General features: G+C 44.8%; 2 protein-coding genes across 2 annotated transcripts; both read right to left on the reverse strand.

The window, feature by feature from the left end:
• Nucleotides 1-5807: 5807 nt before the first annotated feature.
• On the reverse strand, nt 5808-12625 carry LOC134350800 (zinc finger protein 226-like). The gene is made up of 2 exons (XM_063056500.1): nt 12580-12625; nt 5808-8147 (listed from the first exon to the last, which is right to left on the reverse strand). The coding sequence occupies exon 2, from the start codon at nt 7537-7539 to the stop codon at nt 6355-6357; it is 1185 nt and encodes a 394-aa protein (XP_062912570.1). The 5' UTR covers nt 7540-8147; nt 12580-12625; the 3' UTR covers nt 5808-6354.
• LOC134351174 (zinc finger protein 239-like) lies at nt 7555-23110 on the reverse strand. Its single transcript, XM_063057286.1, has 3 exons — nt 23057-23110; nt 12580-12705; nt 7555-7824 (listed from the first exon to the last, which is right to left on the reverse strand). The coding sequence occupies exons 1-3, from the start codon at nt 23108-23110 to the stop codon at nt 7555-7557; spliced, it is 450 nt and encodes a 149-aa protein (XP_062913356.1).
• Nucleotides 23111-23312: the final 202 nt, after the last annotated feature.

The following is a 23312-nucleotide window of genomic DNA, read 5'->3' on the forward strand; positions in this document are numbered from 1 at the left end:
AACAGTTTCACGGCAGTGTGGATCGACGTCTTCCTCTGGGGAGAAGAGTGGCCGCATTAAAAGTTCCACAGCGAGTAATTCTAACATTCAGATTTATAATGACTTGCTTTCGTACTTAGTTTATTGAGCGGGGGGAGGGTGTTAGGTGGCAGAGCAAGTCAGTAACGTTTCTGCTGAACGTGGGATATGGACACGAGGAAGATGATTTAGAGTCTGAGACTGCATTTGCTGAACAGCAAGTCAAGAGGCAGCCACTGCTGAAAACAACCAGGTAGACCGCTGCCTATTGGGTCTAACTGAGCACTGATAAGCAATCGGCCCTTGTCTTCCCCTGTGGCCCTGAGTCCAGATGGCCTGAACACAGCCATTCCAAAGCAGGGACAGACATCATTGGTGCTTTTATATGTTAAAATGTCTCCTCAGCTTCCGGAATCCAGCATATTGGATCTGGTTGACTGGGAAGAGAGATTTTCTGGAGGGGCCTAACAATTGCTGCATAATCTAAAATACCCAGTGTTACGTACCCCGTAACTGGGTTGCCAAACCAGCAGAAATGGATCACTCAGTTGGAGTCTGGAGTACTAGAACTAAGAAAGTTTTATTAAAGAAACAAGCAACACAGTAATCGAAAGGATAATAAATGCAACAGTTCAGTGATGATAAACACACATGTGCACAGAATTAAGATAACAGCATCAATCAAGCTCTATCGTTGTCTAGGGGTAAATGACCAATTTCAAAATGACTCAAAGTTCAGTCCAGTTTAGTAGTTCAGTTCGCAGTAATCGTTGCCATGGCGGTGGACAACGTGGGGGAAGAGAGACAGAATAGGAACAACTGATCATTCAGAACGGCTTCACTCACAGACCAGCGGGATGGCTCACAAACAGCTTTTGGGCAGGTCCTTGGTGATGTCACCTGAGGTCACCGACTGTGACCCCTCCTCCAGATGCGGTCGATCCTCTGCAGTGAACCCGGCACCCAGGCAAGGGCGGACACACACCGGGTTCCCGCTGATCGTACCTTTCCACCCTTGTCGTTGTCTGGGACTTCTCACCCACTCGTGAGAAGCGCACCGCTTCCAGGGTCTCGTTACCTCGGGTGGCGTGTGTGTCTGTCTTAGCGAACCTGTCCCTTTTTATCCCCCTGCTGGGGTATCGCCTGTCCATCACTTCAAACAGTTCAGGGCTCAAAGGGGGGAGCCGCTCCAGACAGCTCTTCCTCCCACATCCCTTCATTACACATCTCCAGACGCTGCTCCATTGTTCCTTATCTCTCCTTCCCCTGAGGGCAGGTGGCAGACCAACTGCTGATGCCACTGATGCTAGCCCAGGCCAGCAAACATCTTAATTTTATGTGTATTCTCGTAACACCAGTCATTTCCAAGAAATGCTTCATTTCCCTAAAAGTCGTTGGCTGCAGGGCTTTAACTATTGCTTCAATCCTAGTCTTAATCAATGACTTTATATCCTGGGATAGGATAGGTCCTAGATAATTAACTTCTGGTTGTACAAACTGTGGTTTCGGCTTTGATACTTTATGGCCTTTCTTAGCTAGTTTATGTAAAAGATGAGGGAGTCCTGCTCACCAGCTCTCTTGCTTGAGGAAGTCGACGGGAGGTTAACCACAGACTGTATTAGAGTCGAGTCCCCAGGAAACTCTTTAAACTTCCTTCATTTGCAATTTACATGCCACAATGCTGACTGCATCAAAACTATTTTCCAAGAAATCTCAAACTTGAAATCAATATTTCAAAAGTATTGAATAACATTTTTTATATTCTAAAAAATAAAGCAGTCTTGTTCGTAAAGCAACTTTTAGGATTGCTCCCAAAGTATTCCAGTCTTTCAAAAATTTTAATTTCAAGTTCCCAATTTAACTGACTACCAATGAGCAATTTCTCCAAATGCCCATATCCCTTAGAAATGTGGGCATCTCACATCTGGAACAGGGATCTGCACATTTGTCCAGTTTTCTTCACCTGGATTTCACCTGGCAAGCGTGGAATGTGGGTCCCCCTAAAATCAAATACATGGACCCCAAATAATGAAACACAAACCAAAATGTAATACAGACAATGCAGAACCCAAATCCAAGCTTGTACTTCTTTTCCTTGAGAACCATCACATGTAACTGCAAAATTTAAAATAAACAGTTAAAAGTTGCTGTGAAAAGCTTTCACATATTTTACAAGGAACCAGGAGAGAGAAAATGCTGCATAGGGACCCTGACATATTAACACATTTCAGAACACAAAATTGAGCAAACACTGAACAGTCTGCTCTTCTCTCTCTCTCTCTCTCTCACTCACACACACACTTTCAAGTGAACTCCCATGTCCCCACACTTCACATAATTAAAGGAAGCAAACCATTCACATTTTACTGCAGCTTTTGTATCTGCTTTAAACACTTTCTATGATCTCCAGTGTTAGAACATAGCAAGCCTACGGCACAATACAGGCCCTTCAGCCCACAAAGCTGTGCTGAACATGTCCCTACCTTAGAACTACCTAGGCTTACCCATAGCTCTCTATTTTTCTAATCTCCACGTAGCCATCCAGGGGTCTCTTAAAAGACCCTATCGTTTCCACCTCCACCACTGCCGCCGGCAGCCCATTCCACACACTCACCACTCTCTGCGTAAAAAAACTTACCCCTGACATCTCCTCTGTACCTACTTCCAAGCACCTTAAAACTGTGCCCTCTCATGCTAACCATTTCAGCCCTGGGGAAAAGCCTCTGACTAGCCACATGATCAATGCCTCTCATTATCTTGTACACTTCTATCAAGTCACCTCTCATCCTCTGTCACTCCAAGGAGAAAAGGCCGAGTTCACTCAACCTATTCTCATAAGGCATGCTCCCCAATCCAGGCAATGTCCTTGTAAATCTCCTCTGCACCCTTTCTATGGCTTCCACATCCTACAGTGAAGCAACCAGAACTGAGCACAATACTCCAAGTGGAGTCCTATATAGCTGCAACATTACTGCTTGGCTCCTAAATTCAATTACACGATTGATGAAGGCCAATGCACCGTATGCCTTGTTAACCAGAGTCAACCTGTGTAGCAGCTTTGAGTGTCCTATGGATTCAGACCCCAAGATCCCTCTGATCCTGCACACTGCCAAGAGTCTTACTATTAATACTATATCCTGCCATCATATTTGACCTACCAAAATGAACCACCTCACACTTGTCTGGGTTGAACTCCATCTGCCACTTCTCAGCCCAGTTTTGCATCCTATCAATGTCCCATTGTAACCTCTGACAGCCAGTTGTGTTACTTTTCATTACCGATTTCTGTATTACATTCATAACCACCATTAAATCAATGCACTGTTTCTTTAATCCCTTTAATTCATTTACCGTTGAGTCTTTATTCAGTGCAGTCTATTCCTTCTCCACTACAACATCCAGTAGTGTTCAAACCTCACATAATGTTACTTGACTGTTATTGTAATTTTTGATGTAGTTTCATTGATTTATGGGCAATCAATTACTATGACTTCTCTTTGACTAACAATAATTTAGTGCATCCTAAATATTGGATTGACCCTTCCACGTGTTGCTGATACTATACTTTTAACTTTTACCGACTCGACCCATGCATCCCAGATGCTGGGTCGATCATTGTTTCTGTCCCTGACCCTGAACCATCCAACTTGTTTGCCCACCACTTTCACATGAACCTTTTTACTGCCCCATTCATTTTAGCATTTCTGTCACCATGCCAATTGCGTCAGAGACATGGTGGAAGAAACCGATCTACTCAAGACCATAGCTCAAACCACAGCGCACAGAGCAATAGCAAAACAAAAATCTGAGGTCCGACTCCAAGAGAGAAAATCCCTAGGAGCGAATAGAGACTTGCCTTTTGGCAATCATTGCTACCAGGGAATCTTTCAGACAACCCAGCCACCGGGGTTCTCCACACTACGACCATGCCTAGATGAGCGATATCAGTTGGACCTCCAAATTCTGTTATGTACTTTTCACTAGGTCTTGTAATAAAGAACCAGAAGAACAGAGTGAATCTGTTCAAAGGCTTGTTTATTACCTGCATGTTTTTTCTCCATCCTCCGCTAGATGTACCTGTTTTCCCACAAACTCCACTGTCTTGCACAAATATATTATCTTCTTTTCCATGTATGAATCTAATGATTTAATTAGCACTCTACCAGTTTGCATATGACTCTCCCAGCTTGCATTACTTTTTCACAAATCTCTTTTTAAAAGTAGCAAGGCAAAAATCCTCAATCCTGATTTCCATGCGATGATGAAAGAGCCAGAACTACTTTTTTTAAACACGGACAATTTGGAACATAAAAGGATGTTCTTACACCTTTTTGTTGCTTGCTAAAAAGTCTCTCTGCCTTGCACTGTTCTGAGCTCTAAATTCTGCCGACTAGGCCACTGGGTGGAACTTGATGTTTAAATCCAAGGTTCTTTTAGAAGTCAGGAACAAGGCATAAAACTTGTTGCTTCATGGTGGTTTTACTCAAAGTTGATAGAACAGAAACAGAACCATGTCAGGGGCCTAATACTTAAAGAAGAAAGGGGAATTAAAGATGGTGCCTAACATAACAGCTGCTTTTATACCCAAAGATAAGAAAAATAATCATTCAAATCTATAGTTAACATTAATCCAGTTAGAAACCACTTAGTTAATACTGCAGTAAAAATCAACCAATGAGAAAACATTTATCCACTTTGTAAAGTACAAGAAACTTCCCAAATTATATTATGTCCAGCCACGACAGGCATCTTAAACTGTTATGCATACAAAAGCGACTGAAAATACAAGGAAATAATCAATTGTTAAATTACAAAAAAAGGGACAATTAAAATTCAACATTTGGGTCCAACAAACTCCTGTGCCCTGCACACTCCATTCGCAGTGATAGGACATTCTGAAGCTCAGAGATTTCTGGGCAAGAAGAGTGCCATTCAATGTGTTTGCAAGCATTGCCTCCCCTCTGCCAAATGCCACCAATCCAGTCAATATTTTTTATATTTTGAGTGGCTGCACTCAAAGTATGGGAACACTTCAACATACTTTGAGTGCATGCAGAGTTAATCTTTCCAGCGGCATGTACACTTGGAGACATAACAACGTTCTCAAAGTTGTAACAGAAGCGGTTGAGCAGAGAGTACTGCAGCACAACCGCCAAGTTTTTAAGCTCACCAGTGGGAGGTGGTCCCACCACCTTGAGGGAGTCTTGATCAGAAGAGGGCTGAAACTTCTGAAGACAGATGGCAGATCAACTGATGATCCCACTGGTGATAGCACAGGACAGTTAACATCCTAGTCCACGTGTATTTTCAATTCTGGGAACTCAGTAGCCAGTTTTACATAGCAAGCTCCCACAGCAATGTAGTCAAATGTCAAGAGGCATTCTTTGTGTCAAAAGTCAATTTTTTTCCTCTGTCATTCAGCTTCCAAATGTTGCTACTTTGTCCTTTGTTGCCACACACACACACACACACACACACAGCCTGATTCCCTGCTCCTTATCATATGCTTTTACCCTTTTCATTGGCCAGAGCACCAAACCACAGTGGTGCATTTTAACATGACAGCTGTATGACACACAGCCTTTTAGAAGCAGTGAAAATGACCCACAATGTTGAAATGATCAGGAAATAAAGAGAAAACAACAGGAATTCTGCAGATGCTGGAAATTCAAGCAACATACATCAAAGTTGCTGGTGAACGCAGCAGGCCAGGCAGCATCTATAGGAAGAGGCGCAGTCGACGTTTCAGGCCGAGACCCTTCGTCCTGACGAAGGGTCTCGGCCTGAAACGTCGACTGCGCCTCTTCCTATAGGAAATAAAGAGGTTTTGTTATTCTTACTCAGTCCAGAGATTTGCAGGACATGGAACACATCAGACTCGTCTTCTTCATCAGTCAGCAGAAAGCCATGCAGGAAATTCAAGGGAAATCTCTTCAGAGAGTGGTGACTATATGGAATCCATCTCCACAGGGAGAGTGAAAGGTGAGCAGCAGGGATGGATTTAAAAGGACTGTCATGGAACAGAAGCACTGGCAAGTACCAGCTAGGCTGAGTTGACTCCCTACTGTACACTGGGCATGATGTAGATTCACTAGGCACTTGAGACAGAGTTTAAAATAGAACTGATTTATTAGTCACAGATCCAGAATATGAAACTCCAGTCCCATTAAAGGTGAACATCGGCAGAAGAAACTCCTCCCATGCCCAGTGACCAGGGTACAGAACTGGGTGTGATGAGCAACAGCAATAATTACAGAGTTCAACGTCAACAGTCACTTTTGAACTTGCCTCTATATTCAGCAACTGTAATGGTTAAATATCCAGCAAGCAGCTTATTTAAATCTTTTTCCCAGTGTGAACTCGGTAGTGTTTTACAAGGTTGGATGACCGTGAGAATCCCTTCCCACATTCAGAGCAGGTGAATGGCCTCTCCCCAGTATGAACTCGTTGATGTGCATTCAGATGAGATGACTGAGTGAATTGCTTCCCACAGTCTGAGCAGGTGAACGGCTTCTCCCCAGTGTGAAGCCGCTGATGTACCTTCAGTTGAGATGAGTATGAAAATCCCTTCCCACAGTCTGAGCAGGTGAAAGGCATCTCTCCAGTGTGAACTGACTGGTGTGCCAGTAGGTGGGATGACAGAGTGAATCCCTTCACACAGTCTGTGCAGGTGAACGGCCTCTCCCCAGTGTGAACTTGCTGATGTATCTTCAGTTGAGGTAATTGAGTGAATCCCTTCCCACAGTCTGGGCAGGTGAACGGTCTCTCCCCAGTATGAACTCGCTGATGTACCTTCAGTTGAGTTGACTGCGAGAATCCCTTCCCACATTCTGAGCAGGTGAATGGCCTCTCCCCAGTGTGAACTGACTGGTGTGTCAGTAGGTGGGATGACAGAGTAAATCCCTTCCCACAGTCGGAGCAGATGAAAGGCCTCTCTCCAGTGTGAACTGACTGATGTGCCAGTAGTTGGGATGACTGAGTGAATCCCTTCCCACACTCTGGGCAGGTGAATGGTCTCTCCCCAGTGTGAACTCGCTGATGTACTTTCAGTTGAGATGATTGAGAGAATCCCTTCCCACATTCTGAGCAGGTGAATGGCTTCTCCCCAGTGTGAACTTGCTGATGTGCCTTCAGTTGAGATGGGTAAGAAAATCCCTTCCCACAGTCTGGGCAGGTGAATGGCATCTCTCCGGTGTGAACTTGCTGGTGTGCCTTCAGTTGAAATGATCGAGAGAATCCCTTCCCACAGTATGAGCAGGTGAATGGCCTCTCCCCAGTGTGAACTGACTGGTGAGTCTGTAGGTGGGATGAATGAGTGAATCCCTTCCCACAGTCTGAGCAGGTGAACGGCCTCTCCCCAGTGTGAACTTGCTGATGTACCTTCAGTTGAAATGACCGAATAAATCCTTTCCCACAGTCTGAGCAGGTGAACGGCCTTTCCCCAGTGTGAATTTGCTGATGTACCTTTAGATGAGATGGCCGAGTGAATCTCTTCCCACAGTCTGAGCAGGTGAATGGCATCTCAACAGTGTGAACTCACTGATGTACCTTCAGTTGAAATGACTGAGAGAATCCCTTCCCAGAGTCTGAGCAGGGGAATGGCCTCTCCCTAAGGTGAATTCGTTCATTTGTCAACAGATCAGATGTCTCAGTGAATGTCTTCCCACACACGAAACAATTCAAAAATCTCTCTCCCTTGTGAACTCGCTGGTCTGTCTGTGGGTCAGCTGAGTGACTGAATCTACTCTCAGACACGGAGCAGGTGAACAGCCTCTCACTGGTGTGAATTTTCTGATGTATCGTCAGCTTGGATGACAATGAATCATTTCCTACAGTCAGAACAGGTGAACCCTCTCACTGTGGTGTGAACTTGATTTTGTATCTTCAGGCTGGATGACAGAATAGATCCCCTCCCACATGCAGAACAGGTGAATGACCTCTCCCCAAGGTGAACTCACTAGTGCGTTGTCAGATCGACTCAGTAAGTGAATCTCATCTCACACACAGAGGAGGTGACTGGCCTGTCCCAATGTGTAAACTCACTGATGTGTCTGCAGTTTGACTGAGCGACAGAAACCCTTGTTGTTGTGTTTGAAATTCCACTACACACATTCTTTGCTGTTTCTAACCTGTAAAAAGATTCACAGAAGGCATCAATGGGTGAAGGACAACATTTCAAATGAGAATTTTTGTCACTATGCTGAGTTCTGACATTACACTGTTACAGTGAGGTTCAACACAAGTTGGAGGAACAATTCCTCATCTCCTAACTGGACATCAGTACTGACCATCAAATTATCTGAATAGTTTACTGTCTGCATCATAATGAGTCATTTCTGTCTGTCTTCAAACTGTGACTTTGCTCAGTATTCTCCAATAGAATTATTTTAGTTTTTGATCATGCCCCACAGAGACCACAAGAAATTACATGGCTGCTCCTGGAGACTTTCTGATTACCCTGATCCCACCTCTGGTGATAGACGGAGGTGAGCTCATCAATGGCAATGCCAGTGAATATGCAGGGGAGGGCTGTCATCTTTCTCATTGCAGTGTGGCATACTTCTTCAGTGAAAGCTACAGGTCACTTCTTACCCAGGACAAAGTTGTTTGATATAATATGTACCCAGAAAGAACAGTACAAAACATGTTCTCACGGGTAGAAAGGCCCAGAATACGAGAAGGTAGAACAAAGTTAACTTTCTCAAGAACTAAAGCCCATGGAAGGATTTTTTTTCCTATGCAACACTAATTGGTATTTACATTGACTGGAAGGTAGATTCTTCATCAGGGATTAACTCCAACTATATTTTTGTTCTGAGTTTCTAATGTCTGGATTTAGATAGTTGAAGCTTGATAGTATTTGACAGATCCATCCGCTCCTATTCCCTCCACTTGTGCTTCCAAACACGCCCTACAAACTACTACAGAATTCATGGCTGCCTCTATACCCAGAAACCCCCACGAACGAGGGCCCCATCTATCCGGGGCGCCAAGTATGAATAGTGGAGCTAAGAGTGATGGAAATGACCAGGACTGTCCTGGGTTTGTAGGACCATGCAGTGACCGGAACTCACAGTAATTGTCCCTCAGTCTTGGTGTTGATGAAAGCCCCGCCCGGGACTGAATTCTCACCACCTTCTTTTGTGCGAATGGCGACGCGCACTTTTCAGGAAATTGCATTACTGCCACCTATTGTAACGGAGCCTTGTCAGAGATCAGATCCGAACTCCCAAACTTATTTTAATTAAAAAGTCCACCAGCGATCTACAGGATTTAACTGTCAGGTGCCAGAATATCCTGCCAGCTACCACAGATCTATTCAAGCCTGAACAGCTTCCCATATTCCAACGAATATCTGCGGTACATCACACCATGAGTGGGGGAGATTCAAACATGAGGACATGAGTTGAGAGTTAAGGGGCAAAAATTTAGGGGTAACATGAGGGGGAACTTCTTTACTCAGAGAGTCGTAGCTGTGTGGAACGAGCTTCCAGCAGAAGTGGTTGAGGCAGGTTCGATGTTGTCATTTAAAGTTAAATTGGATAGCTATATGGACAGGAAAGGAATGGAGGGTTCTGGGCTGAGTGCAGGTCGGTGGGACTAGGTGAGAGTAAGAGTTCAGCACGGACTAGAAGGGCCAAGATGGCCTGTTTCCGTGCAGTAATTGTTATATGGATATATGATCACATGTTCCGCCACCATCACCACGCACTGACTTCAAATAGGTATATTAATCATTTATTTACAAACAGTAAAAATTCAACCAATCATTCATGTTCCCTAAGTTACAGAGTCTACACAGCTGAGTACTCAGCAACACTCAGCAAACGTACGTAGCTAAAAGTGCGTGCAGAGCATTCTTGCCTTAAACAACGGAAGAAGAGGAGTACAGCCCAGGTTTTATGATTTCTGTTTTATGTTTAATCTGTTGCTTTGTTTCCCATTTTCATTTAGTCAGGTACTTTGTTTCATTTTCTAAGTCTGTTATGCATTTGTGTGTTATTTTATTATGTTATTTTGTTACTTGTTTCCCCATATAATTGGTTTTGAGATGACTCATTTCATACTGGCCACATGAAATGTGAGTTGAAATTTGGTAGAAATCTGGGCACCTTTATTCCAGATATGAGGTGCCTATATTTCAGAGGGAATTAAGCATTTGGGGAGCAATTCTACAAGTTCTATTCTTTTTGTGTTTTATAAATATCCAGTGACTAATCAGGAGTGAGTGCATTTGCATCTCATTGCATTACAGAATGCAAAGTGGTGGGTGCTGATTTGTGGTGGGGGATCCTGTGATACATTCCTGAGGATGGTGTTCCAATCTGCACACTGGACCAATGCATCACTTTGCTAAATTTGTATGAAGACTCCTTACTACATCACAGAAAGGATGGCACTGATTTTGATCCCCTTGACAAGGATAAGACTAGGGGAATTATCTGGCTTCTCGGGTTTAGGTTATGGGGGAGCTGGGAGGGAGTAGACTTCCAGCCAAACAGCATTAAGGGACCTGAGCCTCGTTAGCCCTGATGAGTGTTTTAAGGACTGGTATCTCCCTCTGTTTTATTTGTATAATTGGCAAGTCCTGACTCTTGGTGATTTCCCCACCTGACAGAGAGTGGGTGTAGGTGGTCTGCTGAGTACAGGTACAAGGTGAAAGGTGGGTGGCAAGTGAGAGCAGGAACAGTATCCTGGGATGGCTGTGTCTGTGCCAAGTGTTGTTGTGAGGCTGGGTACTTGTTGGGTGCGGAATGGCACTTACAGGATATGCAGTTCCGAAGCCTACCCGTGGTTCTCACAGGGTGGCGCAGTTGATATGTGGCGCTATATGTACACCACCTCAGTGCCCTGGATGAGCACCTTGTTCATGCTGGTTGGAAAGTGGGCTGTTACAAAGGAAGGATGTTTTGAATGATAGCCTTTCTCAGCATGGTCAGCCAGACTGTCCCAGGAACTGTTTTCAATGGCCTTGGATTACCTGCTCCCAAAGGAAGGTGGCACTTGTACTGTTACTGGTCGAGAATGCTGCACCTACATTCTGGACAGGGCAGGTAACATCACTCACCTGATTGATCATATCTCGGAGTCAGTATATGAGATTTAGTGGGGGACCAGCTCATTAGCTATTACACTCCGAGGTGGGGCTGGTGGCATTTTGGGGCAAAGAGAGACTGGGGTACTACTGCAGTATACTGGGAGGTGATTTAGGTTTACAGTATTGTTGTGTTTTCTGTATGGCTTAGTTGGGAGCTCCTGAGTCATACCGGTCTGAGGGTTGGATCATCATGTTCATAACTTTCAAGGGATAGAGTGTCCTGTGGGGGTGTGCCTTATTTTGATTGTTGAAAGTCGCTTCCATTGTGATTGGTTGGTTTAGAAACTGCAGCTGCTTTTCCCGTTGGATAGCTGCCTGGTGTCCAGTTTCAAATATCCTGGCTTTACAACATCGCACGTGGAAGGGGCTTGTTCTCTTTGTTTAAGGCGAGATCATTGGGAAAGTGTGCTCTGTGTGCACTTTTATCTAAGTATGTTTGTTGAATGTACGCATGTCTTGAGAATTCCGGTTTGTCGTGTCTATAACTGGGGGAACATGAATGTTCAGTCGAATTTTTACTGTTTGTAAATAAATGACTAATGTATCTGTTCTACGTCAGTGCATTTCCTGTCTCAGTTCCCAGACCCGAAAACCTGATTGAACATTACAAGGTCCTTACAAAAATCACACTATCCATTCCCATGCTTAGCAACAAGTGCTAAAGTGCGGTGCAACCCCGTATGTCCAAACCTCAGTCTCGTCAACCACAAATCTTCCCTCCTATTCCTTCCCAAAAGGTGCCTCCTCTGGATTGATGGAAACAAATTGTAATACCACCTCCCTCTCCCACAATTTCTGCTATCTCCCAATCCCAGTCAACCTAACAATAGATTTGAGTTCATACTTTCCCATGTTGACTATAATTTCAGCCTCCGACTTAGTAAGTGGCTGTTTTGCGAGAACCTAGGCCGATTCATTACCCGATACACCAACATGTGCAAATACCCAACAATACTGGACTGCTACTCCCGCACTCCCCAGAACATATAGTTCACTTCCATTCCTCACCCTGCCCCTTGAACGTTTCGATTCCAAACTCTGCAGTGCCGAGGCAGAGTCTGAGTGGATCACGTCTCTATTCAGCTTAACTCGTTCATCCCAATGCAGAGTGACGATAATGGCCATAAATTCTGCTGTATAGACGGACAACCCATCTGTCAGCCTCCTCCCCAACTCAACATTAAACCAGGGGAGAGATATCCCAGAGCTCACCCGGTTACTAACCGGGTCTTCAGCACTATCTGTAAAGATCGGCAAAAAGGAAACATACTGCTGCCGTAAATGACCAGACACCCTCTCACCACCTACAAGATCCTGACTGTCCCCAGTAACGTCTTTCCTCTTCTGGAAATTTCCACAGTGGAACTCCTGGCCGGGCCACACCCTTGGGTTAATCCGCAAATCCCCAAGATCACATTCCCGAATTATCCACACAAAAAATCAACTCCGCTACCGGCTCCTACCTGCGCTCGCTCCGACAGAGCCTTTTGTTCACTGAGCGCATGCGCGATGTCGGAATCCAGCTGGGACTCGTACGCATGCGCATTTGATCGCCGGCTCACCGGCGGCGAATTCCGCAGTACTGAAACCTCTGGGTAATCAAGGTCACATTGAGACAGTCCGCAATCACTGGTTGCATGTGCCTCAGTGTTCTTTTTATCTAGAAGTCTCGGCTGTTACTTTAAAGTAGCAAGCTCCCATAAACCTTAACCTCAAGCAACAGAGAAAATGCTCTATGGAAAAGAATAAATAATGGACTTTTCGGGCCGAGACCCTTTACCAGGACTAATTTTTCTCAATACCTCAATATAAACAGGCATCCGGTGCGTCAAATGGCAAAGTCCAACCCACTTACAAAGGTCATTCTGCAGATGCTGGAAAGTTGGAGCAACGCACAAGTGCTAGAAGAACTCAGCAGGTCAGGCAGTATCTATGGAAGAGAGTAAACAGTGGACGTTTCGGGCCGAGACCCTTCATCAAGACTCAATATCTAACAGGCATTTCGTGTGTCACATGGCAGAAGAACAAACAGTTCAGGCATGGTGAAGGGTCTCGGCCCAAAACGTTGACTCTTTATTCCTCTCCAGAGGTGATCCCTAACACTCTTGAGTTCCGCCAGCATTATGCAGAAATAAACAACATTTTTTCAGTCAGTCAGTTTTGAAATGTTGCTGATATTTCCTCTGTAGCCTCATACTCCTGGTCTGATTCCCTCCCTTATCTTCTAGTCCCCACCAATTCCTGGAGCCCCGAAGGCCTGGCATGTGCTGGCACAGCTTTGGTTTCTCACCCTGTTCCATCAAAGTTTCACCCAGCTCTTCCTCCATTTCACTGACGACTGCACCCGTGCTGAACTTGTCAATTTCATTAACTTTGCTTCTAACTTCCACCCTGTCCTTGAATTCACTTGGTCCATCTCTGACGCCTCTCCCCCCCTTTCTCGATCTGCCTGTCTCCATCTCTGGAGATAAAATGTGTCAATATCTTTTATAAACCTAATGATTTCCAGAGTATCTTGACTCATCTCACTCTGTCTGCAGCAAAATTGCTATTCCTTCTCTCAGTTCCTTTGTGTCTGCTGCATTTGTTCCCAGGATTTTGATTTCCTTTCCAGAATATCAGAGATGCCCTCCTTCTTCAAGGAATGGGCTTTCCCTTCGTCCACCATAGATGCTGCCCGTGCCCACATATCCTCTAATTCCCATACATCCACACTCATCCTGTCTTCCCTTTGCCTTAACAGTGATAGAGTTCCTCTTGTCCTTACCTTCCACTCCATGAGCCTCTGCATCCAACACATCATCCTCCATAACTTCTGCCGTCTCCAAGGGGATCCTACCAGCAAACATATCTTTACAGGCTAGATGCAGGAAGATTGTTCCCGATGTTGGGGAAGTCCAGAACGAGGGGTCACAGTTTGAGGTGTGACGAGAATACACATAAAATTAAGATGTTTGCTGGCCTGGGTTAGCATCAGTGACATCAGCAAGTGGTCTGCCACCTGCCCTCAGGGGAAGGAGAGATAAGGAACAATGGAGCAGCGTCTGGAGATGTGTAATGAAGGGACGGGGGGAGAGAGAGCTGTCTGGAGCGGCTCCCCCCTTTGAACCCTGAACTGTTTGAAGTGATGGACAGGCGATACCCCAGCAGGGGGATAAAAAGGGACCAGTTCGCTAAGGCACACACACGCCACCCGAGGTAACGAGACCCTGGAAGCGGTACGCCTCTCACGAGTGGGTGAGAAGTACCAGACAACGACCAGGGTGGAAAGGTACGATCAGCGGGAACCCGGTGTGTGTCCGCCCTTGCCTGGGTGCCGGGTTCACTGCAGAGGATCGACCGCATCTGGAGGAGGGGTCACAGTCGGTGACCTCAGGTGACATCACCAAGGACCCGCCCAAAAGTTGCTTGTGAGCCATCTCGCCGGTCTGTGAGTGAAGCCGTGTCTGAATGATCAGTTGTTCCTGTTCTATCTCTCTCTTCCCCCACGTTGTCCATCGCCATGGCAACGATTACTGCGAACTGAACTACTAACTGGACTGAACTTTGAGTCACTTTGAAATTTGGTCACTTACCCCTAGACAACGATAGAACTTGATTGATGCTGTTACCTTAATTCTGTGCACTTGTGTGGTTAACATTGCTGAACTGTTGCATTTATTATTCTTTTCGATTACTGTGTTGCTTGTTTCTTTAATAAAACTTTCTTAGTCCTAGTAATCCAGACTCCAACTGAGTGATCCATTTCTGCTGGTTTGGCAACCCAGTTACGGGGTACGTAACAGAGGATAAAGGGGAAGCTTTTTAGGACCGAGATGAGGAAAAATTTCTTCACACAAAGAGTGGTGAATCTGTGGAATTATCTGCCACAGGAAACAGTTGAGGCCAGTTCATTGGCTATATTTAAGAGGGAGTTAGATATGGCCCTTGTGGCTAAAGGGATCAGGGGGTATGGAGAGAAGGCAGGTACAGGGTTCTGAGTTGGATGATCAGCCATGATCATAATAAATGGCGGTGCAGGCTCGAAGGGCCGAATGGCCTACTCCTGCACCTATTTTCTATGTTTCTATGTTTCTAAACTTCTATAGATGTATGGTGGAAAGTATGCCGACTGGCTGCATTACGGTCTGGTATGGGAACATCAATGCCTTTGAGCAGAAAATCCTGCAAAAGCCAGTACATCACTGGTAAAACCCTCCCAACCATTGAGCACATCTATATGAAACGATGTTGTAGAAAAACAGCATCCACCGTCAATGATCCTCACCGCCCAGGCCATGCTCTTTTCTCACTGGTGCCATCAGGTAGAAGGTCCAAAAGCCTCAGGACTCACACCACCAGGCTCAAGGACAGTTACTACCCCTCAACCATCAGGCTCGTGAACAAAGGGAGATAACTACACTCATCTAAAGACTATTTTATCTTGTTATTTTGTGCTTTTTATTTATTGCTGTTTATTTACATCTGCATTTTCTGTTTGTTGTCCATTGATCCTGTTTACAGTTACTGTCCTATAGATTTGCTAAGTATGCCTGCAGGAAAAGAATCTCGGGGTTGTATGTGGTGTCATGTATGTATTCTGAAAACAATTTTTACTTTGAACTTTAAACTTTAAAATAAACGATTGTGAATAATCAATGAATAGAAGTTTCTTGTTCATTCCGAAAGTAACAGAGATTCGAGAGTTTATGGGACCCAACGAGGGGCCGGTTACTTGATAAAATCAGAATTCAAAAGAAGTCATCGTAGAAAGAAAGGAATTTTGGCGCGCACCCAGGTGGTAAGAGAGCTTAACTGTCAGAGAAATCGTCTGATTCTGCTTCAGTTTACCCTTTAAAGTGTTTTACAGCGAGAAGAAAACTGCACATTACTTTGTGGCGGATTCCCACTAAAAACTAACAGACTAAGAAATAAGCCTTGATAAATTCTTGGGCTGAAAAAAATAATCCTTAATGATGTTAAATGTGCGGGCTAGGAATGAACTCCAATGAATTCTCGGGAGCAGCTTGTCTGTCAGCCCCGCTAAAAAATCGGTTTGTAAGCATTTAAAAATCCGATTATAGCCCGATGAGTACATTGTCTCATAACTGTGACGTCTAGAAGTGAAGAGTACGCATTAAGATCGAATTTAAAACAACCGGCGAAATTCAGAAACAAACTACTGAATCTCCAAAATCCGCAGCCGTAACCGAACAGTCTCAAAGCTCTACGCTTCTTTTTGGATTCCAGACCTAATCAGTTCCCCTCTACCACCACTCTGCTCCGTCTAGCGGAATTAGTCCTTACTCTTAATAATTTCTCCTTTGGCTCCTCCCACTTCCTTCAAACTAAAGGTGTAGCTATGGGCACCCGTATGGGTCCTAGCTATGCCTGCCTTTTTGTTGGCTTTGTGGAACAATCTATATTCCGTGCCTATTCTGGTATCTGTCCCCCACTTTTCCTTCGCTACATCGACGACTGCATTGGCGCTGCTTCCTGCACGCATGCAGAACTCGTTGACTTTATTAACTTTGCCTCCAACTTTCACCCTGCCCTCAAGTTTACCTGGTCCATTTCCGACACCTCCCTCCCCTTTCTAGATCTTTCTGTCTCTGTCTCTGGAGACAGCTTATCCACTGATGTCCACTATAAGCCTACTGACTCTCACAGCTATCTGGACTATTCCTCTTCTCACCCTGTCTCTTGCAAAAACGCCATCCCCTTCTCGCAATTCCTCCGTCTCCGCCGCATCTGCTCTCAGGATGAGGCTTTTCATTCTAGGACGAGGGAGATGTCTTCATTTTTTAAAGAAAGGGGCTTCCCTTCCTCCACTATCAACTCTGCTCTTAAACGCATCTCCCCCATTTCACGTACATCTGCTCTCACTCCATCCTCCCACCACCCCACTAGGAATAGGGTTCCCCTGGTCCTCACCTACCACCCCACCAGCCTCCGGGTCCAACATATTATTCTCCGTAACTTCCGCCACCTCCAACGGGATCCCACCACTAAGCACATCTTTCCCTCCCCCCCTCTGCTTTCCGCAGGGATCGCTCCCTACACAACTCCCTTGTCCATTCGTCCCCCCCATCCCTCCCCACTGATCTCCCTCCTGGCACTTATCAGTGTAAGCGGAACAAGTGCTACACATGCCCTTACACTTCCTCCCTTACCACCATTCAGGGCCCCAAACAGTCCTTCCAGGTGAGGCATCACTTCACCTGTGAGTCGACTGGGGTGATATACTGCGTCCGGTGCTCCCGATGTGGCCTTTTATATATTGGTGAGACCCGACGCAGACTGGGAGGCCGCTTTGCTGAACATCTACGCTCTGTCCGCCAGAGAAAGCAGGATCTCCCAGTGGCCACACATTTTAATTCCACATCCCATTCCCATTCTGACATGTCTATCCACGGCCTCCTCTACTGTAAAGATGAAGCCACACTCAGGTTGGAGGAACAACACCTTATATTCCGTTTGGGTAGCCTCCAACCTGATGGCATGAACATTGACTTCTCTAACTTCCGCTAGGCCCCACCTCCCCCTCGTACCCCATCTGTTACTCATTTTTATGCACACATTCTTTCTCTCACTCTCCTTTTTCTCCCTCTGTCCCTCTGAATATACCTCTTGCCCATCCTCTGGGTCACCCCCCCCCCGTCTTTCTTCCCGGACCTCCTGTCCCATGATCCTCTCGTATCCCCTTTTGCCTATCACCTGTCCAGCTCTCGGCTCTATCCCTCCCCCTCCTGTCTTCTCCTATCATTTTGCATCTCCCCCTCCCCCTCCAGCTTTCAAATCCCTTACTCACTCTTCCTTCAGTTAGTCCTGACGAAGGGTCTCGGCCTGAAACGTCGACTGCGCCTCTTCCTATAGATGCTGCTTGGCCTGCTGCGTTCACCAGCAACTTTGATGTGTGTTGACCGAACAGTTGACTGAGATTTTAAGCGCTTACTTGAATAAAGTATATAAACTTGATACGATTAACCAGAAAACACGCAGTAAAATCCCAGTGCTGTCTAGAGAAAGAATCTTCTCTGGGAGTTTAGAATCTTATCAAAGTTGAAAAAATCATGTAAACACTCCAAGCAACACACATAAAAGTTGCTGGTGAATGCAGCGGGCCAGGCAGCATCTCTAGGAAGAGGTTAGTCGGGACTAACGAAGGGTCTCGGCCTGAAACGTCGACTGCACCTCTTCCTAGAGATGCTGCCCCAGCAACTTTTATGTGTGTTGCTTGAATTTCCAGCATCTGCAGAATTCCTGTTTGCGTTTATAAACACTCCAAACTAGGACAGCTGCAATGTTGATCATTTAGCCATGAGTAGAAACGGTGCGAATTAGATCCTTTGGAGGAGAAGCAAGAAATGTGTAACATGCTGAAGGAATAAAGTGGCTAAATATGAAAAAAGTCTAAAGAACAAATAGCTTTATTAATTGAACGCATCTCTATCCAGCTACACAACACTCTACGGATTGAGAAATAGAATCGCTGTGCGCAGCCGCGACCTTTGATGGGCGGTTCTGCCAACCCAGTGAGAGGTGTTAATGGTGATGTCAATTATGTTGAAATACAGTGTCGGAACTGCAAGAAAAGTGCAAAATTATTACATCATTAACTCAACAGAGACCTCTAGTGCTCTCGGTAATAACGACAGAGATGAGGTAATTGTTCTGACAGCCAAGTCACAATTTGCCCCAATAAAAACTAAGGGAGTAAAAACATGCAATAATGAAAATGTAAGAAATGCAAAGAGGCATGCGTAACCACGAGGAATTCTGCAGATGCTGGAAATTCAAGCAACACACATCAAAGTTGCTGGTGAACGCAGCAGGCCAGGCAGCATCTCTAGGAAGAGGTACAGTCGACGTTTCGGGCCGAGACCTGAAGGGTCCTGACGAAGGGTCTCGGCCCGAAACGTCGACTGTACCTCTTCCTAGAGATGCTGCCTGGCCTGCTGCGTTCACCAGTAACTTTGATGTGTGTTGCTTAAAGAGGCATGAGATTTACCATCAACCACCAGAACCAAGAAGAAATGACAAACTGGACCGTTTGCTTAAAGAAATTCAACATCCAAAAACAAGGAAGCTTAAAACCTTGTCGGAACTTCGACGAATTAAGAACATATACAAATTGCATCCATATGGTGGCATTCAAATTTTAGCTAGCATGCTGTCTTCTGAACAAACAAGACAATTGACACTTCGAGTTGAAGATGTTATAGGACAGGATAAACAGAATTTACCAGATATTTGGGACACCATTAAGAAATGGTTGGAATGAAAATCCCAACACAGATTGATTGGAAGAAAGTGATTGATTTCAAACAAAAGGCTTCATCTGATGTTTCAGAGTATGAAGATGGCTACAAGACATTTTGTATCAGCTACTCGGGAGTTTAAGCAATGACTGAAGATAATATGGAATAATCCACACATGACTCTCTTAAGTCAACTTTCACGAATGGTTTGAAGTCAGATGTTGCCAAACTGGTGAAGCTAACAAAAGCAAATTGGAGTGAAACTGCCATTTCCTACAGTGATCCTGCTGCCAAACAAGTGGAGCAAGATATTGAAGTCCAAATAAGATTGGTACAGATGAACCAACTGTCTCCACCTGTTGACCAACATAACGAGTGGAACTGGAGTTCATTTACTTATTGGATATAAATGTGTTAAATTCCTACTGGATACAGGAGCAGAACTAACATGCATAACTGAAGCTATTGCCCAAAAACACAATGTGCCATTGACTAGCAACTGTGGATGTGCACATGGTGCTGGAAGACAGAACCAGTTAATCAAAAGCAAACCAGTTAAACTACAATTTGGTCTCACCTACAAAAAAATACAGTTATGGGTGGGAGACATCACACAACCTTTTCTCTGAATGGATGTCCTATTGACCTTAAACTCCACTCTTCAATTCACAGAGTGTAAAATTACCTGGTTTACACTCTGTTTTAACCAGTCATCCAATATGGGCACGAGACAAAAATCACTGCGGCCTGCTGGGAATGGATCCTGTTCAGTTTACTGGGAAGATGCCACCTCGTACCAGGAAATATCCTTTAAACAGAACATCTTTAGACAGCATCATACCTATTGTCAATCAGCTGGAGAAACCAGTAATTCGTGTCAAGACACACTGTCCGTAAACAGTACAGTCTGGCCTGTCAAGAATGCCAATGGCATGGAGACTGACACTGGATTACAGGATCACCCATGAATATGTAGACGTTACCCCTCTGGGGGTAGATCCATCAACTATCTTCAACACCCTGAACCTGTCACATCAGTCATTCACAGTTATCAATATTGCCAATGGTTTCTGGTCAGTACCACTGGTAGCTGAATTTCAACCATGGTTTGCTTTTACAGTTGATAGTGAACAATACGAGTGGATGAGACTAGCACAGGGACTTCACAGCTGTCCCACTGTCTACCACATGGCATTGAGACAACAGCTAAGGGACTTTCCAGGCACTGACTCAACTATCATACAACATGTGGATGATATCCTGATTGCCTCCAAGACCACAGATCAGCATGAATGTGATGAACTCTATTTGCTCGATTATCGAGCCTTTGAGCAAATTTGGACAAGCCACAATTGTAACAAGAAGAAATGATTTACTTGGGACAAAAAAATTTCCCAAGGCAAATAAGAAATCACTGAAGATTGTGTAAAGGCCATTAAATTAGCAAACCCCCCTAAAACAGTCCATCAACTTGTCAAAATGATGGACCACTTCAAACAGCAGTAACTTTCCAGCAACTTTCATCATTTCTGGGTTTGTGCAACTACAACAGAGAGTGGGTCAATTCAAATGCTGAAATTACTCAACCCCTCACTAGTCTGCTGAAAGGCAGCAAGCACTCCGATGACCCTGTAACTCTTAATGAAGAACTGGTGGAAGCTTTCCAAACGTTAAAGGCCACATAAAATATTGCACCTGCATTAGGAATCCCTGTTGTGGAAAAACCATTTACCCTATATGTCAACGAGAAACATGGCCACTTGACAGCAGTTTTAAGAACATGGAGATCAGCAGTGTCCTGTTGGGTACAGTATTACTCTGCCATGGACAATGTAGCCTTAGGATGGGTTCCTGTCCACAAGCAGTGCAAACAACCTACCTGGCAGTCAGGAATGTTTCCAACATTGTGCTGGATCACACTTTAGATCTTTAGACTTTAAGTGTTTGATGTCCACATTCAGTGCATACTATACTGAATATGAACGGGGCCTCTCAAGTGGCATTTGATTGGTGGTGTTAGTTGCAGTGGTCCACTGTTCTTCAAGCAGCTAATATTATTATTCAATGAGCAAGTCCAGCAAATCCAGCTACACTGTTGCCAGTGGAAAAGGAAGATTATGATGATCATGACTGTACAAGGACAATAACATGTCAAGTTGCAAATTACCATAAAAAAGTGCCTTTGTTGAACACACATCTGATTCCATGATCACTTCTCAACCATCGAGGGAAGAATTTGAATAATTGTTGTCACAGAAAATAGTCTCAGGAAACATGGCTCCTGGTACCTCTTGACAAGAGGCAGCACTGAAAGCTTCGACTGAAGCCTGTAAGCTAGCATAAGGGAGGTCATCTAACATCTACACAGATTCTCGATATGCTTTCATAGTTGTTCATGACTTTAGAAGTGTATGGAGACAAGGAGTATATCTTACAGCCATAGGGACTGCAATCAGGAATAGGCAACTAGTCTGAGAACTTATGGACCTCGTACAACTACCATCAGAGGTTGCTGTATTGAAATGTAAGGGTCACTCTACAATGACCACAATGGAAATCTGTGGAAATGCATTCTGAATTGAATTGAATTAAATTGACTTTATTTCTTACATCTTTCATATACGAGGAGTAAAAATCTTTGTTACGTCTCTATCTAAATGTGTCATGTGCAATCATAGTAATTTATAATAATTTATAATAAATAAGAAAAGTCAATGTAATATAGACTACACTCAAATCAGCGTGAGTTCATCAGTCTGATGGTCTGGTGGAAGAAGCTGTCCCAGAGCCTGTTGGTCCTGGTTTTTATGCTGCGGTACTGCTTCCCGGATGGTAGCAGCTGGAATAGATTGTGGTTGAGATGACTCGGGTCCCCAATGATCCTTCGGGCCCTTTTTACACACTTGTCCTTGTAAATGTCCTGAATCATGGGAAGTTCACAACTACAGATGTGCTGGGCTGTCTGCACTACTCTCTGCAGAGTCCTGCGATTAAGGGAGGTACAGTTCCCATACCAGGCAGTGATGCAGCCAGTCAGGATGCTCTCAATTGTGCCCCTGTAGAAAGTTCTTGGGATTTGGGGTCCCATACCAAACTTCTTCAACCGTCTGAGGTGAAAGAGGCACTGTTGTGCTTTTTCACCACCCATCTGGTGTGTACAGACCACGTGAGGCCCTCAGTGATGTGGATGCCGAGGAACTTGAAACAGTTTACCCTTTCAACCCCAGATCCGTTGATGTCAATAGGGGTTAGCCTGTCTCCACTCCTCCTGTAATCCACAACCAGCTCATTTGTTTTTGCGATACAGGTATTGAGGGAGAGGTTGTTTTCTTGACTCCACTGTCAGAGAGATGACTTCTTCCCCTTGGGCCACCTCATTATTGTTTGAGATAAGGCCAATCAATGTAGTGTCATCAGCAAATTTAGTTAGTAGATTGAAGCTGTGGGTGGCGATACAGTCATGGGTATACAGGAAGTAAAGGAGGGGACTCAGTTCGCAGCCCTGAGGGGGTCCTGTATTGAGAGTCAAAGGGTTGGAGGTGAGGGATCCCACTCTTACAACCTGCTGGCGATCTGACAGGAAGTCCAGGATCCAGCTGCACAAGGCAGGGTCAAGGCCGAGGTCTCTGAGCTTCCTGTCGATCCTGGACGGAACTATGGTGTTGAATGCTGAACTGTAGTCCAAGAACAGCATTCTCACGTAAGCATCCTTCTTCTGCAGTTGTGAGAGGACGGTATGTAGAGCAGTGGCCATTGCGTCATCTATCGATTGGTTGTGTTAGTAGGCAAATTGTAGGGGTCCACTTTTGGTGGTAGCAAGCTGAAGATGTAATCCTTGACCAGCTTCTCAAAGCATTTGTTCATTATTGAGGTGAGTGTGACAGGACGCCAGATGAAACTGAAAAACTAGCAGCAAGAGAAAGAATAAAGGAAATAGAAGCAAACCCTTGTAACTG

Source organism: Mobula hypostoma, chromosome 8, assembly GCF_963921235.1.
Source record: "Mobula hypostoma chromosome 8, sMobHyp1.1, whole genome shotgun sequence".
NCBI classification, from domain to species: Eukaryota; Metazoa; Chordata; class Chondrichthyes; order Myliobatiformes; family Myliobatidae; genus Mobula; species Mobula hypostoma.

Bases quoted from the DNA above. Each gene is read 5' to 3' on its own strand.
- LOC134351174 (XM_063057286.1), bottom strand. From the start codon at position 23,110: ATGGCCACTGCTCTACATACCGTCCTCTCACAACTGCAGAAGAAGGAT. The intron at 12,706-23,056 runs GTGAGAATGCTG...GATTACCCAGAG, and splicing joins TGCAGAAGAAGGATGCTTAC to GTTTCAGTACTGCGGAATTC. The intron at 7,825-12,579 runs GTAGGAGCCGGT...TTGTCATCCAAG, and splicing joins CTCTGTCGGAGCGAGCGCAG to CTGACGATACATCAGAAAAT.
- LOC134350800 (XM_063056500.1), bottom strand. From the start codon at position 7,539: ATGCCATTCACCTGCTCAGACTGTGGGAAGAGATTCACTCGGCCATCT.